The 18,159-nt window shown below is 34.7% G+C and overlaps 1 protein-coding gene across 1 annotated transcript in view; it reads right to left on the bottom strand.

The window, feature by feature from the left end:
* Positions 1–18,159, bottom strand: part of LOC129218283 (glypican-6-like) — a 76,553-nt gene that overhangs the window by 21,343 nt on the left and 37,051 nt on the right. Inside the window, exons 4-5 of the mRNA XM_054852517.1 lie at positions 7,838–8,026; positions 5,301–5,466 (exon numbers count right to left, since the gene is read on the bottom strand). Coding sequence (XP_054708492.1) covers positions 5,301–5,466; positions 7,838–8,026 — 355 coding nt within the window. The remainder of the gene's footprint in view (positions 1–5,300; positions 5,467–7,837; positions 8,027–18,159) is intronic.

Here is an 18,159-nt window from a genome sequence, read left to right as displayed (position 1 = left end):
GCATGCACAGTATGTAATAATAATAAAATGCTGCAATATAATAGTACTGCACAGTAGATACAGTAATAATATTCATGAGTTGAAAAATAAAGATGGTGATAATTTATGCTCCTTTCTTTTTCAATGTTCACATTTTAAAATGTGATTGCTTTGCATTTTCTTTTATAACATTTCCATTTATGGCATTAGCCTCTCTTCCCGAACTCTTTAATCCACAGTACAAGAGCAGTTTCTACTTTCAGAATACATATTTACTTTGCTTAGGCACTACTCTGCAATTCAACATTGAAACTAAGTTCTGACATCTAAGCTCTAAATTCTGTTGTTTTGACTTTTAATGGCACTAATGAAAGAATCACTCATACTTATTTCCGTGCTACCGTCAACGTTTTGCAGTTGTTCAAGCGTATTGAGAATCTTAACCTTTTTTTTTTTTTGGCAAGAACTTTCTTTTTCTTCCCATCTTCAAACTTTTGATGAAACAGCGCATGAAGGCATCGTTCTATTTTATTAACTTTAATAATTAGAATGAAAAATAAATAAATAAATGAACGATGCCGAGTGGTTATTTGATGCACTAACAATGCAATACGTAGACTAGTTTGATATGAGAACTTTCGCTGCTGTCAGTGAAAGCTAAAGGGATGTAGTGACATTCACGAAACCAGTATTTAGTAGCCAATAACAAAGCCATCGATAACAAAAAAAAATCATATTGTCAACAAGGAATTCTTGTTAGCTCTAAAAATGGTTACTCGTGAAAAACTCACGTTAACGCCCTTTACGTATGTCAAAAAATCAGAAATTTTTATAAATTTTTCTTGACTTTCCGGTGCTGCGGAAATGATATTAAGTATACTTACTCATTTTTATGTGAGGGGGTTCCCCATACCTTGACGCTGCACTAAAAAAATGCTTCACCCAAAACTTTCATTTATTCTAACAAATGTGGTGACAAAATGTAAACAAACTCCACAGTTTGCAGTTAAACTCACAGTGAAAAGAAAATTTTCAGCAAAGAAACAGTTTCAAAAAATTTAACTGTTGCCAATAACTTTTCTGGAGTTTTTTTAAGACTTTCATTGAACACCCTAAATGACAATATGCAAATTTATTCCGATAACTAGCAGAATTTATGCACGCAGTGCCATTGCCTGGTGTAGTTGGAGACTGCGAGATAACTTCCATATTAGGTTAAAATATATTTATTCTTATACTCAAGAATTAACGTAAAACAAAAGTATTTACACAACATGTTAAACAGACAAAATCAACACATTGAATCACCCACACATATACAGTCGACTGCCTTCTTAAGCTACGGAAATTTACATACGGTTAAGCAAATCAAACAGTTAATACATTATGGGGAGATAACATTTCCGGGCTTATTGGCCATGGTCTAATTGGAGTAGAAATTCCAGACGTTTCGGCTTGCTTTGCTGCAGCCATCATCAGTGGTTTGAGTTTGGCGAAACTGAATATACATTACGATAGAATAAAATTTAAATTCCTACAAAATTGAATGGAACGTCAGTGAGGATGTATTTAAGCTATGGACATCCGTTCATCAATCTCTTTCTCTCGCTTCCTCTAAGATGATGCCTCCGGTATAGATCCTGAAGTGGGCTGGCTGCCCAGGTTCTTGATGATCGGCTGATGATGGATTTCCAGCTTGATTCATTTGCTGAAGGCGTAAGTTAGGCTGGCCGGCCTTCTATGTTCCGTTCCTGATTTGTGTAAAAAATTACCGTGTCAAGATAGTTCAAGGCCACAGGACTATTTATCAAGATTGAGTTTTATGGAGCACCAGTGGTATAAACGTTTTTTAATTATGTTAGAATTTCCTGCAATAGTTTTTTTGTTTTATTGCTGGATTTAGGATTCCTCACAAATATTCTACACGAATTTTACTTAGAAGCTTTAAAATGTTTGTTAACATGTTGTATTTTTTACTGAACTAATAAATGTTAATGATTTACTTAAATATGCTTCCTAATTTGACTCAACCAAGACACATTTGTGAGGTCCACTAAAAATGTTAAATAGTTTTCTCCTAACAGCATCAAGTCGGGTCGCATTGTAGCGGGAGTCAACTGTATTGCCATTTCGCATAAGTTGGATCGCGTTCTAGCAGGAGGCGACTGTATAAGAGATGTATCAGACCAGTACAGTGTCGGAACTTCCATCCTCCATGATGCTAAAGAGATGAAGGTCCATTCACGAAACATTCTTTTTAGTAGTCAACAACAAAGTTGATACTCACACACCATGATTCTCTTCCGAAAATTTTCCTATTGAGAGTGAGGAATTCGCATTATTTCTAAAAATCTTTACTGGACAAAAATCTCGTTATAGCCATTTTGGGTTGATCTAAACGCATTGTAGCGGAATTCAACTGTATATATGTAATGCATAACATCAAGGCAGAACGTAATATCCACGAATTGTGTTAAAAACAATCTTTGGGACAAATAATTTAGATTAAGATAGTAGAAAAAAAATATCGAAAAAATCGGGCGGATTTCGGACTTTGACGGATTGGTGATGCTCCACTGTATTTGATAGAAAAAGTTAAAACCAACATTCAGACAAAGAAACTTTTTTTGCCTTCCTTGAAATAATAACACCAACTGCCAAGCTGCAGCAAAAAGTACATCCATTAGATAATTTCTTACAGAACCAAACTGCCATAACCCTGGCTTAGGCATAGGCGGATTTAGAACTGAGTTCCTGGGGGGGGCAGTATTTTTTTTTTTAGCATTATCAGTTGCATTGATTACAACTGGCTGGATTTAGACTTATCGTGCCCCTAAGCTATTTCAGGGTTGGGTCTCTTAAGTAGTCTGGTCAACTTTTCTATCAGTGGGAAAAAAGGCATTTTTTAAAGCTCCCTCCCCCCATGCATTATACATAAGGTCTAAGGTGGAAAATGGAGTCCCTTTTAAGTAAGAAATAGAATATCTCCAATTTTAGGGGGTCCGGGGGGGTTTCTCCCCCGAGGAACTTTTGTAAAATAGATATAAAATTCTGCATTTTGAAGTCTTAGAAGGGGTAATTGAAACTACTAAAATCTCAGAGACAAATAGCAAAACACTCTTTTGCAAAATACAATAATACACAGTAAAAATTGTTTTCTGGTTGACAAATCAATTACAGCAGTTCTCAGAGAGAAAAAGAGAGAAAGAATAGAAGATTATGCATGGTTATTTGCTTACTTTGGCTGTCGGTTCAATTCAATCAGTTTTTGATCACGCCTTCAACCCACCAACAAATACAACAATGAATTAAATACAAAATGATCAATAGTAAAAAAATGCTTTAAAAGAAATGGTGTATAGATTTAGAAAATAGGCCCATTTGGACAATTCATAATTTATACACTTGATAAGAAATAAAGTTGAAGCACACTTTACTTAGGAATTTCAAAGACTCGTCTAATCCATTTCAAGGACTAGAGAACAGTTAAAATTATTTAAGGCACTTAAATTGGCCTTTCCAGTCTCAGAAATTTAGTACTTGATTGTACTGTTTTACAGTATTGTTCTAACTTTGTAAGAAACAACTGTTTTAAGTTTAGGGCCTCTGTGGCCGAGCGGTATTGCTCAGCAACTGCTTGCATGCAGAGAGGCACGGGTTCGATTCCCGCCTACTGCCCTAGGTGTTCTTCTGATTTCCTTGTATTGTAATAAATCTGAATTGTGCTATCTGTCAAATGTGTCTGAGCAAAAGTCAGACTTCCACCTACAATGGGGCTCAGTCAAACAGAAGCCGCTCCTATTAGCCTCAAAAGCGGATGAACGCCTTCGTTATTCATTACCTTGGGTGCTCCAAGGGGCATCAAGAACAACATTTTAAGTTTAAAAGAAAAAGAAAACTATTGATTTCTCATCACAACAACTTTTTATTTTCAATTACAAGTAGTACAAAAAACGAAAAAAAAAATAGAGGAAGTGTTTTTTTTGTTTCCTTCTGAGCTGAACATATTAATAATCTGCAGAAGAAGTAAGATAAACGCAAGTAATACAAAATAATTTCCAAAATTACTGCACTCGGGATTAAATAAATAGCATTATATGAAACATATGAGTCACAAAAATTATCTCAAGTAATATGCTACAGAAACATGAGAACCATGATTCTTTTATATTTTTGATGCAGGATGTGGCAAGGAGCTAAATTTGACACATTTCAGCATTTCTCCCCCTACCCGCCATCATTTGTTATAAATTTTTAAATTTATGGTTTGTATCCACACTTTTCCAAATTTTCAAGCACTTTAAAATGGAATTTATTTTTTCAAATACTTTTTCTTTTCTTTAAAGAACAAATCATGAAATTTTCCGGAGTTGGGGGCCTTCAACAAAGGGGCTGCCCTAAACTATAGGTTGTTTAGTTTATAGGTAAATCTTTCTTTTTTTTTAAATCTTTGTTTTAGTTTCCAATTTGTTGACACAGTCGTTGATTACTTTAAGTATAGCGGCTGATTACTCATATTTTCACTCATATGCTTGCTCTAATGGATTTCAATTCAAAGTAATCGTTTTCAACACATTTCAACAACTTGGCGACAGCTTTACTTTTTGTAATACAGTGTACGGTGCCCCCCCCCCCCATCAGAAAAGGACAGTCACTATTCTCTTCATTTTCACTTCGGAACTTTTCTAAAAAAGAAAAAAAATCATGATTTTTTCTTTTTACATTTTTGAAGGTGTGTTGTTACCATGTATAAAGTCCTCCCAAGACTGGGGGGCATTGACCCCCCCCCCCCACAAATCCGCCCATGGGCTTAGGAGCAGTAACTTACTGCAAAATGCGGTTGAATTGTTTTTTTTTTTTTTTTAGAGGTGAATCTTATTTAACCCCAAACACTTTGGTAACTAAAAAGGAATAATATCAAGGACTACCAGCCGTAAAGCTTACTATCTGTTTCAATAATCCAGATTACAATATTAAAAGTAATAAACCAACAAAAATATAAAATCAAGTTCAAATTTTTAAAAAACATTTATTAAGTTAAATGTCTCACAATCAGAAATATTTTTTAAATTTTCCATCCCAACAAATTAAGATCAATTTTCTAGATCTAAGCAGTGAAAATGATCCTTTTTCTCGTTTTTTTTTTTTTTTTTTTTTTGCAATTAAGGAGTTTTTAAGGAGTCTGTATGCACTTTGCATCATTGAAAAGACCAAGGTTTTTGAGATTGTTAGTTACTGCCAATTCTTACATGGCAAATTGAGACAAAATGACTTGAAATTAAAATAAAGAAATAAAATAAGTTTCAAAAGAGAATGAATACCTATAAAAGAACTCCAGTCAGTACCAAAAGCAATATGATTATGGAGACAGTTATTAAGAACATAAAGACAATAAGGTGAACAAGGTTTAAGGTCAGGTAACCCATGACAATGAGGACAATAAGCCATTTTCATTAAGGAACGGCTGCATTCAGGAGTAGGGCGCACCTAAAAAAGACACATGTTCACGTTAAACATTTGTAACCATTAAAATTAAGTTAAATTAAGTTTCATTTCAAGCTACAAATACATTTCTTTTTAATAAATTCAAATAAATCAACAAAAGTTTAAATTCCGAATGGATTATTAGGTCTTTCATATATTTTTCTTTTTTTTTTTCTTCCTCGAGAATTTGGAGCTTTCAATCTGCTTTTATTTGCAAAAACATTTGTTTCTATTTATTCATTCATTAATATTTTACGATTCATGGTTGAAAGTGAAATTTAACTTGTTTAGTTAAAGCATATTCATAACACTGCATAAAAATAAGTTTTTCAAGATATTGCTGTAATTGGTAATTTTGGCTCAATAAACTGCTGGAATTTTACAAGAAGAATTCAATTTAAGAAGATATGTTTACCATGATATATAACCAAATCAATAGTCAAATATTTGTGAGAGATAAGAGCTCTCTCTGAAAGAGCTTTACAATCATAAAAGGTTAAGAGGCTGTGGTGACAGAAAAAAATTCATACCAAATTGATATGGAACAAAATAAATATTGACATTACAGGGTATCTTTTTAAAGAAAATTAGGTTCATTTACAGAAACTTTCACAAAAAAGGAATCTATGGATATCCATCAGTAAAATAATTCAATTTTATTAATACATTTTAATTAAATTTTCACAAACAATTATTATTTTAATATGAGATCCTAAATTTGGTAAAAAGAAGATTAAGATTAACTCAATTCTGTATGCTGGAAATTTGGAAAATTCAGGCCTAGGAATAAGACGGACACCCAAAAAAGAAATGTATAGAGACCATTATCATGAAGTACATGATTTATAAAAGCCAAAAAAGACCGGCGTTTTTTTCAAAAAAGGTCAAAAAAGACTACTTTTTTAATAAAAGCTGGCTTGCCTGGCCTTTTTTGAAAAAGGCTGGCTTTTTTTGCAGCCCTTACATTAGCATATAATAGCTTCCAAACTGAAAAATAATTGAAATATTTGAAGGATGGAAAAAGATTGAAATCTTATTCACAGCAACCAATTTTCGGCGAAGCACGTGGTTCTATGTTTGCACTTTCTTTAGTGTTTTCATCTTCCACTTTTTAAAACAGGTTTTCAACAAATATTCTATTTTAATTCAGAAAAAATTGAAAAGCAAATGTGTATCAGCTTCAAATTCGATACTTCCCTGAAATTAAGTTCACAAAAGCAAAAAAAAAAAGAGAGAATAAAAGTAAAACTACATTAGCACAATAAAAAAGGCTATTCTGTATTGCTAGCTTCTAAATTTTATCACTTGATGGTTGAATTGGCAACATGCAGGCCTTACGGACTATCTCCCCCCTCCCCCCATTGCAATAGCTCTTTGAAAAAACACTGCACAGGGGAGTGGTTTATTGCACTTCACTCCCCATTGACAAAGCTTTTTTTTTCAGCAGTTTTTCTGATCATTAGAAACAATCTGATTGGTCAAACTGCATAAGTTTGCTAAATGAACTTCCGCGAACTGAAATTGTTTCAACAGACATCAAAAGTAAGATTTTCATGGCACTCACGGGGAAAAAAAAGATTTTACAGACTTAGAAAATAGATAATTTAGAGAGAGACTCAAAAAAAAAAAAAGGAGACAAATACCAAGAATAGAGACCAAGAGTTCCAAGGCCTGCAAATTTTGGATTGCTATCAAAATGTTTAACATGGTAGACATAGAAACTAAGTAAACAATTGCCCTAATGTGTGCTGTAGAAAGTTAATAAAATTTCATTGAAGTGATAAGACTCACATATGTCGAAGGCTCTATTAGTTTACAGTGATATGGTTGCAGTTAAAATAGTTGGTGCCTTTTTTTTTTAATAAATTGATTGCAACTAACTTATTAGGGTATTTATAAATGGTTACATTTTAAAATTATGTAGGGGGCGCTAGTGGATGTAAACCCTTGTTTTAGTGAAATTTTGCTAAATTTGGGACATTTTGGCAAAATTCAATGCTCTTGGTAAATTGCCTCTAAATATTTTTGTAGAGTTATAAAATTTTACCAGTGGTTTTATGTCATCCACAGGAAACTTTTTAGAGGGTGATACTTTCAATTTTTAAAAGTTGGTTTTTTTTTGGGGGACCCCTACTCTACATTACTATACATTAATCAGAATAGAGGCCTGAGTAGAGCTTAGATCAATTACAAGGGAAAACATTTTTTTAACATAATAATATTGTAGATTTTTTTAATCAAACCAATGTCCTGTAAAATGACAAATTTCTGGTCTTAACGAATTTGATATCCTAGTAACTTTGAACTCTTAAATAAAGGGAAAAAAAGAGAGCATCTATGCATTTTTTTAAGCATTTCAAATTTATGGTTGTACCTCCATAATGCTCCTAACTACATCCTTCCCTACAGACAAGGCTTGCACAAATGTTCTGGTAGCTACAAATGACCTTTTGATATCTAATATTAATTTGTTAGGAACATCACCAAAAGGCTTCAACTCATTCATTTGATCTCGCACACATTCTAAGTACCGATTGTCAAATCGATGCTGTGCATTTAAAACCTATAAAAAAAAATATGTACACATGAATAAATAAAATTATAATGTATTACATAGATGATATAAAACTTTATTTTGCTAAGACACAAAAAAAAAGTCAAAACAATTTAAGATGATGAAAGAAGTGCCAAGACAGGGTTCATCATAAAAGATTTATAAATTACTAAAAATTTAAAAAAGTTACAGCAAAATGTTCTCTTACACTTTTTTTCTGTCAATAATAAGGTAAAATTAATTTATAATTATACTTCAACAAATAAAGACACATTTTATAGAAAAAATGTTGAAGCACACATAAGATATTCAAGCTTTTGCAATTTTTATACAGGGTAAGTGCTCCAGTATAGAGCTCCCATAGAAGTAATGGCCATAGTTACCTCTGGCCATTTTGATGCCAGAGGTAAGACGAAAACAAGAGTGGTGTACTGGAGTGAGCGTAAACAGTTGTGGCGTTTTCAGTAAGTTACCACCCTATAGCCAAGGCTAAGGCAGAAATACAAGAAATACACCACCAGCTCAGTCTTCCAGCCGAGGACTGCAGACAAAGCTGGAGGTGGAAAAACCTCTTAAGGAAGCTAAGAGTGCCAAACAAACTGGTAGCTAGTACAGAATAAGCACAGACCAAACGAGTGACCGAAGCAATGGTTCAGTTCAACTCAAAGATTGAAAGCAAGGCATTACAATTTTGTCAAAAAACTAAATTACGAGTTGCATACAAAAGGGGGAAAAAATCTTATCATTTGTAAACATGTACATTTCGAATATAAATGATTTGAAATGTACATTCATCGTACTACAGTATCATATTATAAATGTGTAAAGTTATTAATGGTTAAATGGAATGTTTATAAGAGAATTTAGTATTGTAAAATAACTTATTTTCGCGAGCTGCAATTTTCGCGAAAATGAAGATATTGGTGCATAGACTTCACAAATTTTATATTGGCAATGGGCAGTACCAGTCGCTTTTGTATATATTAAGTTGAAATAGATTGCAAGACTTGGAATTTTCGCGATTACCACTGGCTTGTGAATATTTCAGCTTCGCAAAAATAAGTGCTTTTGCAGTAACATGTCTATTCATAACTGGAAAAAATGAGGATTCTCTTAAAAATTGAAATTGGGTTTTTATTATTTGATGGATTACTTGACAAGAAAAATGCATTTTCTTAATAACTTGATTGTGAATTTAGATAAGACGCTAGAAGGAAAAATGAATGAATAAATAAATATATCCACTATAAAAACGTATGAAGGAATTTTAAAATATAAAATTTAGATATTTTAAAAAGATACCTGATATAAAGATAGAATCCATTTTTAAGGAGTTGTTTTTAAAAAGTGCCTTTTTTTATGTGCACTGTTACATTACTACACATAATAAACTTTCAGTTATTTACTTCAGAAGAAAATTCTCAAACTAAAAACTCTTTATAAATCTATTAAACAAACCATACTACACTTGTGGACAATAGGGAAGTATCAACCTATCAAATATTCCAATTTTAACTATTGCACATTGTTGACAGGCTTACAAAACACAAAAATTCACCATGGCCGGATTTTTAAAAAAAACGATTGATTTTTTATGCATTTTTTAAAGAGCGATGCGCAAAAAAGAGGTGTGGCCTAAAACGTCAGCAGCTGACGTCATTTCCCTGTTCCGATCAGAGCTCCATTTCCATGCCGTGTTGGGCCTACCAGGAGGTGAATAGCACTGTCTTTTTCAGCCTTTTTAAAGTCTTTAACCAGCATTTTTTCCATCATGGAGCTAGGATTCATGAAAGGTCAATCCAATAACCTACCTCAAGTAAAGTCATTCATGGTGTTTGACTTTTTTCGAAAAGACGAGAGATTTAATGTCCTAGAAGTACGGGTAGTGAAACAACAAAGTTTCACCATTGTTATTCTTTAAAATTGTACGTACATATCCGTCTATGTTTGCAGTTCATATTATTTGCATTAGTTTCCCTTATCAAAGATTGATCATTTCCATTTGTGTGTCGATGGTTTTTTTATCTGAATATATAAATTACAATGTAAGAACGCTATTCCAGTTCTTACTTGGCGGCTTTTAATGAGGCGCGCATTTTGTAACAACCCTACTGCAAGTGATTCCAGTGGATTCCAGTACTAAGTTTTAGAGCAGTTTTTGCATGAAAATTTTTCGCTTTGTTGGCGATAAAAGTTGATCTGCTTTTTTTTTTTTTTTTTTTTTTTTTTTTGTGGAAAATTATTTTAAATCCATTAATACATGTTTATTATCCTTGAGTTTTTTAACAACTTAGCAAAAAAAGGAAAAATATATTTTTTTGCTCTTTTGATAAAAATAATAAATTTGAAAATGGTGTTCATTTCATAAAATAAGTACCTTTTTGCATGTGAGAAAGGTCTTGTATATATAGAAACGCTTCTGGTGATAAACTTAAAATGTACTTTTAAATTATCAATTTGTAATAGTTAAAATTTGAAGATAGTTTGAATGTTAAAAAGAAAGTATTAATAGTTTTAGCATTGTTATTAAAATAGTAATAGTAATGCATCTATTACTTTCTATTTAAGTTTATTGTGCAGGGTTTAAATTCCTTTGTTTACTTGCATTTTTTTAAAAATCTCATATGCTTATTAAACATTTATTTATGAACAGTTGTGAACATATATTTCAAACTGTATTTCTCACTTGACATAGTTTTTAATTAAAATGCAGTGCAAATTTTCATTTTCAAATTTTAATTAATAAACACATTTGAAAACACTTCTTTCGAAGATCCTGCTGGGACGGAACAATAACAAATCGCTTGTGAGGAGTTTTTTTAGATGTAGATACGCATCCAGGAACGAAGCAATACTTGTAATTGATTCTACAAGCCAAGACAAAGAAAATCAAATTGAAAACAATCGCTGAATGCATTAAACCCTACAGACAGCAAAGGATTTTCACTAGCCTTTTATGCGCGCTGCTGTTAGAAGGCTCTTGTTTTCCCGCGTTTCTCCCAAAGATCGCCAAGCACTTCTTTGTCTTAGACAACCCCGCCGCCTCGCAGCGCGGCAGTGACGTCAGTCAAAGGACTGATTTCGTTAACAAGCAAATGACGTCACTCGCGCGTGAACTTTAAAAAATTATTTTAAAAAAAAGTATTAGTCGTATCGTAAAAAATTTTTCGCAGATGATATTCATGTATGTTACTCTATCATATAAAAATAAAATTAGAAAATCGAATACTTCCCTATTGCTAAGGACGGATACCAATGTGCTATGTAGCGCTTAAAAAAGTGTAATTTGATGACCAAGAGAAATAAACTATGCCAGAACTCTAGAACAATGAAATGACGATAATTTATGCTTTGAAATCCAGAAGGCATTGAAAAGTGTTCAAAGGACGAAACGGTCATTTTGGGCTGAATTAGTAAAAGTGAATAAATGCAATTACCGCTCCCAGGCGTTCCGGCGTAAGATGCCAATATGGGATATGGCTATAAAGGAGAGCGATGCAAGCTTCCACATGTCATATGATGCTTTACACAACATTATCCAGCAGCTGTTGGGATAATTTATCCCATTCTTCTGTCAGTCACGAATAAGGGTGTCCTTGCTTATTGGAGGGCGTTACTGACCAGTAGGACTGCATCCCAAACATTTTCAATATGATTTAGATCTATAGAATGTGCTGGTCATCCAATGGGTTGAATATTTCGAGTGAGCTAGACACTCCTGGATGGCGATTTTTAATGACATGTTATGTTGCCATCCATGAAAACGAATTTATCGCCCACATCACCACAGAACATGTGAGCATGAGGCAGTAGGACATTAATGTATCCCTAGTCATCATAGTCTTGTTTGGAAGCACACAAGCAGCGTTCCTGCAAGCTTTGTTCCTGCAAGGTTCCCCGGAATGACAAACGGTAAGTCACAATTTGTATTTTAATTATGAAGAAATCCTCCAAAAATTAATAAGTAAAGGCTTTAGCCCAACAAATTACAAGCTGAGAAATGTGCAGTTTAGTTTTCATATCAATTGTTTAAGATATACCAATTGTATTGGATTTGGAGGTTGCGCTGATGGATATGGATTCCTAGAACGCGAGCCGAGATGGGGTCGCATTCGCTCCCTTCCCCTTCTGCAAGAGTTCCCTAAACAAGGCTTGGGATTAATAAAGCTTCCGACTAGTGGAAATAGAGCACTTGCAACCACTTAACTTTCTACCAGCAACTTTAAACTTGCCCATCAGCTTAGGAAATCGCTAGGGCAAAGGAAATTCATTAAAATACCGCTGCTTGCCCTCCACAGTTTGGGTGATGAAATGCGTCGCAAGTGCTCTATTAGAAAAAAGAAAATCTGTTTCTTTAAAATAATGGCAGAAGAAAAATAAGGACTTATAAGGACTTGGGAAATTAAAATTAGGACTTATAAGCACTTATAAGACAAAATATAAAAGTAAGGACTAGTAAGGATGCGTACGAACCCTGTAATTGCTATTTGATGCAGTAGAATCACCAATTCTTCTAGATTTATATCCTCAAGATGGCAAGAGTTTTGTTAGCAGACGACACAAGCGAGCGTAGCCACTGGCATTAAAATGGCTGACGGGTCAGTTCTTAGTTATAGTAGCATTACTCCAGTAGTCGACCACAAGGACATAAAACTGCTTATAAATAGAATATGTATAACTCAAAATCGGATATGATGCATTCCCACATTCACTTACCTATCCCTAATTATCATCAAATATCAGTGAAGTTGTGGATACTTTTTATTAAGTAGTAATGAGTCATTTTGTTTTAAATGTTGTGCCCATCATCCTAGCTAACAATTCTTTTTTTTTTAAGAAGACATATCATCATTAAATGTTAAGTACCTGTCATTTTTTCATTCTACTGTAAATTTGCTTTTACTTTTGGTTTAATGGATTGTATAACAATGTTTTAATTAAAAAATAAACTCCTTCTTAGACTTAATAATATTTAGAGGATTGGCCGGCCCTGGGTAGTGAGTTCTTATGCATTTCCAATAGACCGCCATGGCAGATTGATCACTGGTTCTACACTGTTTGGTTGATGTGACAGTTAGATAAGAATCACACTGCAACACTTTTTAATATCCTTCCATTCCTGTCATTCCCAAATCTCTTTTTTCAAGTTTTCATTTAATGCTAGCATTTTCCACAAGAGTTGACCAGCGAGCGAGGAGAGAAATTCCTTTTGAGGGAGATCATCTTTCATGTTCCTTCCCTTCGCGCCAACTAGGTTCATTGACCCTGCATGAATATACTGTTGGGCTAAATGCCTTTATTTTTGGTTCTTGAAGGATTTCACCAATATTGTTTAAAAGAAAAATCATTTTGTGACTTACCTTTTGCCATTCCGAGAGAAAACCTTGCGCGGGGAATCCCATCCACCTGCCACCAACACTCAAATGTCCGAGTTTGAATCGGAAGTGTTCGGAAAACATGGGGCATGCTTGGATTGGTTGCCGTCATTCGGCAGATGTCGGTAAACTTCCGAAAGAGCACGTGTCAATGACGTGATGAAATCATGTTGAGGTGTTAAGTGCTGAATGCCAAATTAAATAAGAATTGTGCAACCTGCAAGCTGTGTGATTACGGAGTAGTGTTGTTTTGGCAATATGCAAATCATGTAACGTCACATTGTTTCGGGAAAGGCCGAATCTGGCTATAAATACGCAGACCGGCAGGAGCTCGATCGCTTCCTTCGTTTTTTTACTTCTACTCGTCTCCTCGTCTTGTGTTGTCTGTGTCTCGTGAACGTATTCGTCAAATGTCATCCTAAATTTTTGCTATTGGCCTCTTGGTGAGGTCTGGTCTTTCCTGGAAAAGCACTGATGATGTTTTAAGTTTGGAAAGCGCGTGTTGTGATGACGTCTACCAAAGCAAAGAGTTATAAGTTTCCCTGATGTGGGTCTTTTGTTCTCCTGTGAAAGAAGATCGTGTCCATCCCTGGTATACCTTTTCCCTGATGTGGTGAACTGTTGCTCACGCGGTGTGAATCGACTTGCCTGCAATTCGTGGAAATTGCCATGCTGTCCAACGACCGGTGAGGCGTCACCATGGAACACCAACAGGACTTTTAATCCATGCATGGACTTATTGTAAGATCTCTTTTTCTAATTTTTTCTTCGGGGAACAAATCATTGTGTTGTAATCAATTTTCAATATGTGTCAAATAAATGTTTTTCAGTGTAAAGAATGATTCATGTTTTATTTTCTTCGGGCAGACCACTACCTCAAATTTTAGTTGGAAATGAGTTGCCTAATTTTCAGCTTAGCTGTAGGCCATTAACCTCAAATTATATCCAACAGGTGGTAGCAGAGTCGTGTGGTTGACTGCAAGGAGAGAATTGAATCATTTCTTTATTATGGAGAAAGATTATAGAAACGTTGAGAAGTTGGGCTCCCATAATTGGGCTACCTGGTCCAAAGATATAAAAATGGTGCTCATAGAAAGGGATTTATGGGAGATTACCCAAAAGAAACCAGAAGGGAAGTTAACTAGTGCTGACAGAAAAAGATGTGGCCAAGCTTTAGCCATCATCTATTTAAACTTGGAAAAAGATACAAAAAGGTTAATTGATAATTTGGAAGATCCTAATGAAGCCTGGAAAGCCCTTAAGGCAAATTTTGAACCCCCATCTTTGGCCAGAGTAGCCGCATTGTGGGAATCCTACTTCTCTTGCAAAATGCAAGAAGGTGAAACGGTGGGATTATTCGCTGCAAGGTTGGGGGGAATTTTTAACCAATTAGTCGAAAATGGATATATTATGGAAGAAAAACTCAGAACTTTTCAATTGATACGGCATTTACCTCATAATTTCAGCAGTATTGTTCAAGCCATCTACAGATGGGAAGGAGAAAGATTTACTTTCTCGAAAGTAAAAGATGAACTACTGGCTGAGGAAGGTAGGATTAGGTATTTGGCCGAAGAGCCTAATATAGAAAATTCGGCAATGTTTTCAAAACCCGGAAACTCCGGAATGGCAAATGGTAGGGGTAAATTTCTTGCTAAAAATAAAGTTTGTTACATTTGCAAAAAGAAAGGGCATATTGCGTCGAAGTGTTGGAGCCGTAATAAAGTAAAACAGGATAAGAATTTTAAATTCAAAACCAAAGAAGACCCTCAGGCAGGAATGTTTTGTTCAGTAAATGAAAACGAAATTTCTGCAAACACTACCTACCCAAAATGTGAGGATACATGGCTATTGGATAGCGGCAGCACATCTCATTTTTGTAGAGATAGGTCATTATTTGCCGAGCTAGAGCCTGTACAAAACACACAAATGGAGGTAGCTGTAGGAAATGTGAAGAGCCAGGTAGAGGGCATTGGGAAAGTGATTTTTAAAATTGAATCAGATGGAAGCTTAGTTACTATCACCCTGAATAACGTTTTCTATGCTCCAACACTGTGACGCAACCTAATTTCTGGTTCTTGTATAGACAGACAGGGCTATAAGCTCAAATGGTTGCCCGGAAAGATCTGTGTTTTTAATCAAGAAAATGTTAAATTATTTACAGCAAATTTAATAAATACTTTATCATGTTAAACCAAATTTCTATATTGATTGTGAAAATGTTAATTATACCAAAGTTTTTAAGACCAAGGACCCGTCTGAAGGGGCCAATATGGTCAGTGTCGATATGGAAAAATGGCATAGGAGATTTTGCCATATAAATATGGAAAGTATCACCAAAACGAGTAAACTTGGTGCAGTCCAAGGACTGGAGATTAAGAAGGGGCAAAAACCCAATTGTGACCCTTGTCAATTAGGGAAAATGAGGAAGTGCTCGTTTAAATCTATGCCAGAAAGGCGTACTAATTCTGCACTTCAATTGCTCTACATGGACCTGATGGGACCCCTTCAGACCGAGTCCTTGGGGGGAAAGAAATATATTTTTATAATTATAGATGATTTCTCAAGAAAGTCATATGTTTTCTTTTTAAGAACAAAAAATGAGGCATTTAATGTTTTTGTAAATTTTCAAAAAAGGACTGAAAGATTCCTGAATTCAAAAATTTTGGCTATCCGTTCCGATAATGGAACAGAATTTGTTAACAAAGATTTTGAAAACTATCTCACCAATCAGGGAATAAAAATAGAGCGGACCAATTCCTACACCCCGCAAATGAACGGGGTAGTAGAAAGGTATAATTTAACCATAATGAATGGTGTGAGGTCTATGCTCAAGGATTCTGGATTGGGGGATGAGTTTTGGGCTGAAGCCGCTCTTTGTTTCAACTATGTAAGGAATCGGACCGTAATAGGAAATATGGACAAGACCCCTTTCGAGCTGTTTTCTGGACGTAAACCTTCAGTGAGGCACCTACGTATTTTTGGGTGTACTGCCTATGTAGGTCAGCCTAGGTCCAAACTAAAAAAGTTAGATATGAGGGCTACCAAGGGGATTATGGTCGGATATGCCTTACGTACCAAAGGGTACAGAATCTGGGATCCTGAAACCAGAACAGTCACAGAAACTATTAACGTAAAGTTTAATGAAAATGAAAGATGGGGGGAATTAAAAGTCCAAAATAAAAATGAGAGAAAATTTAACTTTATCAGGCCTATAAGTGAAGTTCAACTTGAACAGGAAATCCAGGAGAGTGTTGAGCAAACCCCCTGTGAAAAAATTAAATGGGTTAGAGAAGCCAAAAAGAGAAAGACCGGGGATAGGACTGATATTTATTATACAATTGCCGGTAAAAATAAAGTAAGATTAAATTCATTAAAACAGGTTCTAAAATATTGTAGTGAAAATAAAATAGAGTATAAACCAAAGCTTTTTGACTTTTCATCTAAAAATCCAACAGTAGGGGAAATCTGTGACGACAGTGAAAGTTCGGGAGAAAGTGAAGAAGCAAGTTTAGTAGAAATTTCTATACCGAATTCGTATAGGCAATGTATGGCTACCCCCGAGGTGGACAACTGGAAACTGGCCATGGAGTCTGAATTAGATGTCATTAACCAAAGAGAGGTGTGGGACCTTGTACCCCCACCAGAGGGGAAACCAATTTTGGGAAACAGATGGGTCTACGACCTCAAGATAAATGACAAGGGTGAAATTGTAAGATACAAGGCCAGATTAGTTGTAAGGGGGGACCGTCAGTCAATTGAGTCATATTCTGAAGTTTTCAGTCCAGTAATTGAGTTTTCACTTGTAAGAGTTTTCTTTTCTATTTTTATATGTCTTTTAAAATGGTGTCACTCACAAATTGATGTAAAAAATGCTTACCTGTATGCTGATTTAGAGGAACAAATCTACATGAGACAACCAGAGGGTTTTGTCAGTAAAAGCCACCCTAACTTTGTCTGTAAATTGAAGAAGTCTCTCTATGGACTACACCAGTCCGGAAGAAACTGGTTCTTAGAAATAGACAGTGTTCTTCGTGGTTTTGGTTTTCAAAAATTAAAAGGATGTAATTGTGTATATCATAGAGACAAAAATACTTTTCTTCTTATTTATGTAGATGATATAATAATTCTAGCAAAAAATGAAAATTTAATTAAAAAGGTAATTAATGAAATTAAAAGTATGTATGATATTAAAGAAATGGGGAAAACCCGAAAGCTCCTGGGGATTGAATTTGTGGAAGATAAAAATAATCTTTTTATTCACCAAAGCTCTTATATTTCGAAGGTCTTGGAGTTATTCTCTGATTACTATGTGCCAAATTCAACCCTCCCAATTTCAAAGGGTACAGTTTTGTCGAAGGACGACTGCCCGAAAACTGAGGAAGAAAAAAGGGAAGCAGAAAAGCTCCCATATAGAAATTTGTTGGGTTGTATGGCATACATAGCGGGAAAGACCCGACCTGACATTTCGTATGCGGTGAATATTTTTTCCCAATTTCAAGCAAATCCCGGAAGAAAGCATTGGGATTTTCTATTAAGATTGCTAGGGTATTTAAAGTATACAATATCATACAAACTAAATTTAAGCTCAATCAATAGTGTAGATCTACGGGGATTTTCCGACTCCGATTACGCAGCTAATCGGGAAGATAGAGTCTCAATGGGAGGATCAATTTTGTGTATTGATCGGGTCCCAATTAATTGGAGGACATTTAAACATAAATGTGTTGCGTTATCCGCAATGGAAGCAGAATATATTTCACTTGGTGA

The sequence above is a fragment of the Uloborus diversus genome, chromosome 3 (assembly GCF_026930045.1).
Source record: "Uloborus diversus isolate 005 chromosome 3, Udiv.v.3.1, whole genome shotgun sequence".
Lineage (NCBI taxonomy): Eukaryota > Metazoa > Arthropoda > Arachnida > Araneae > Uloboridae > Uloborus > Uloborus diversus.
The sequence above is the reverse complement of the archived record's forward strand: the minus strand, read 5'-3'. Positions and strand labels throughout refer to the sequence as shown.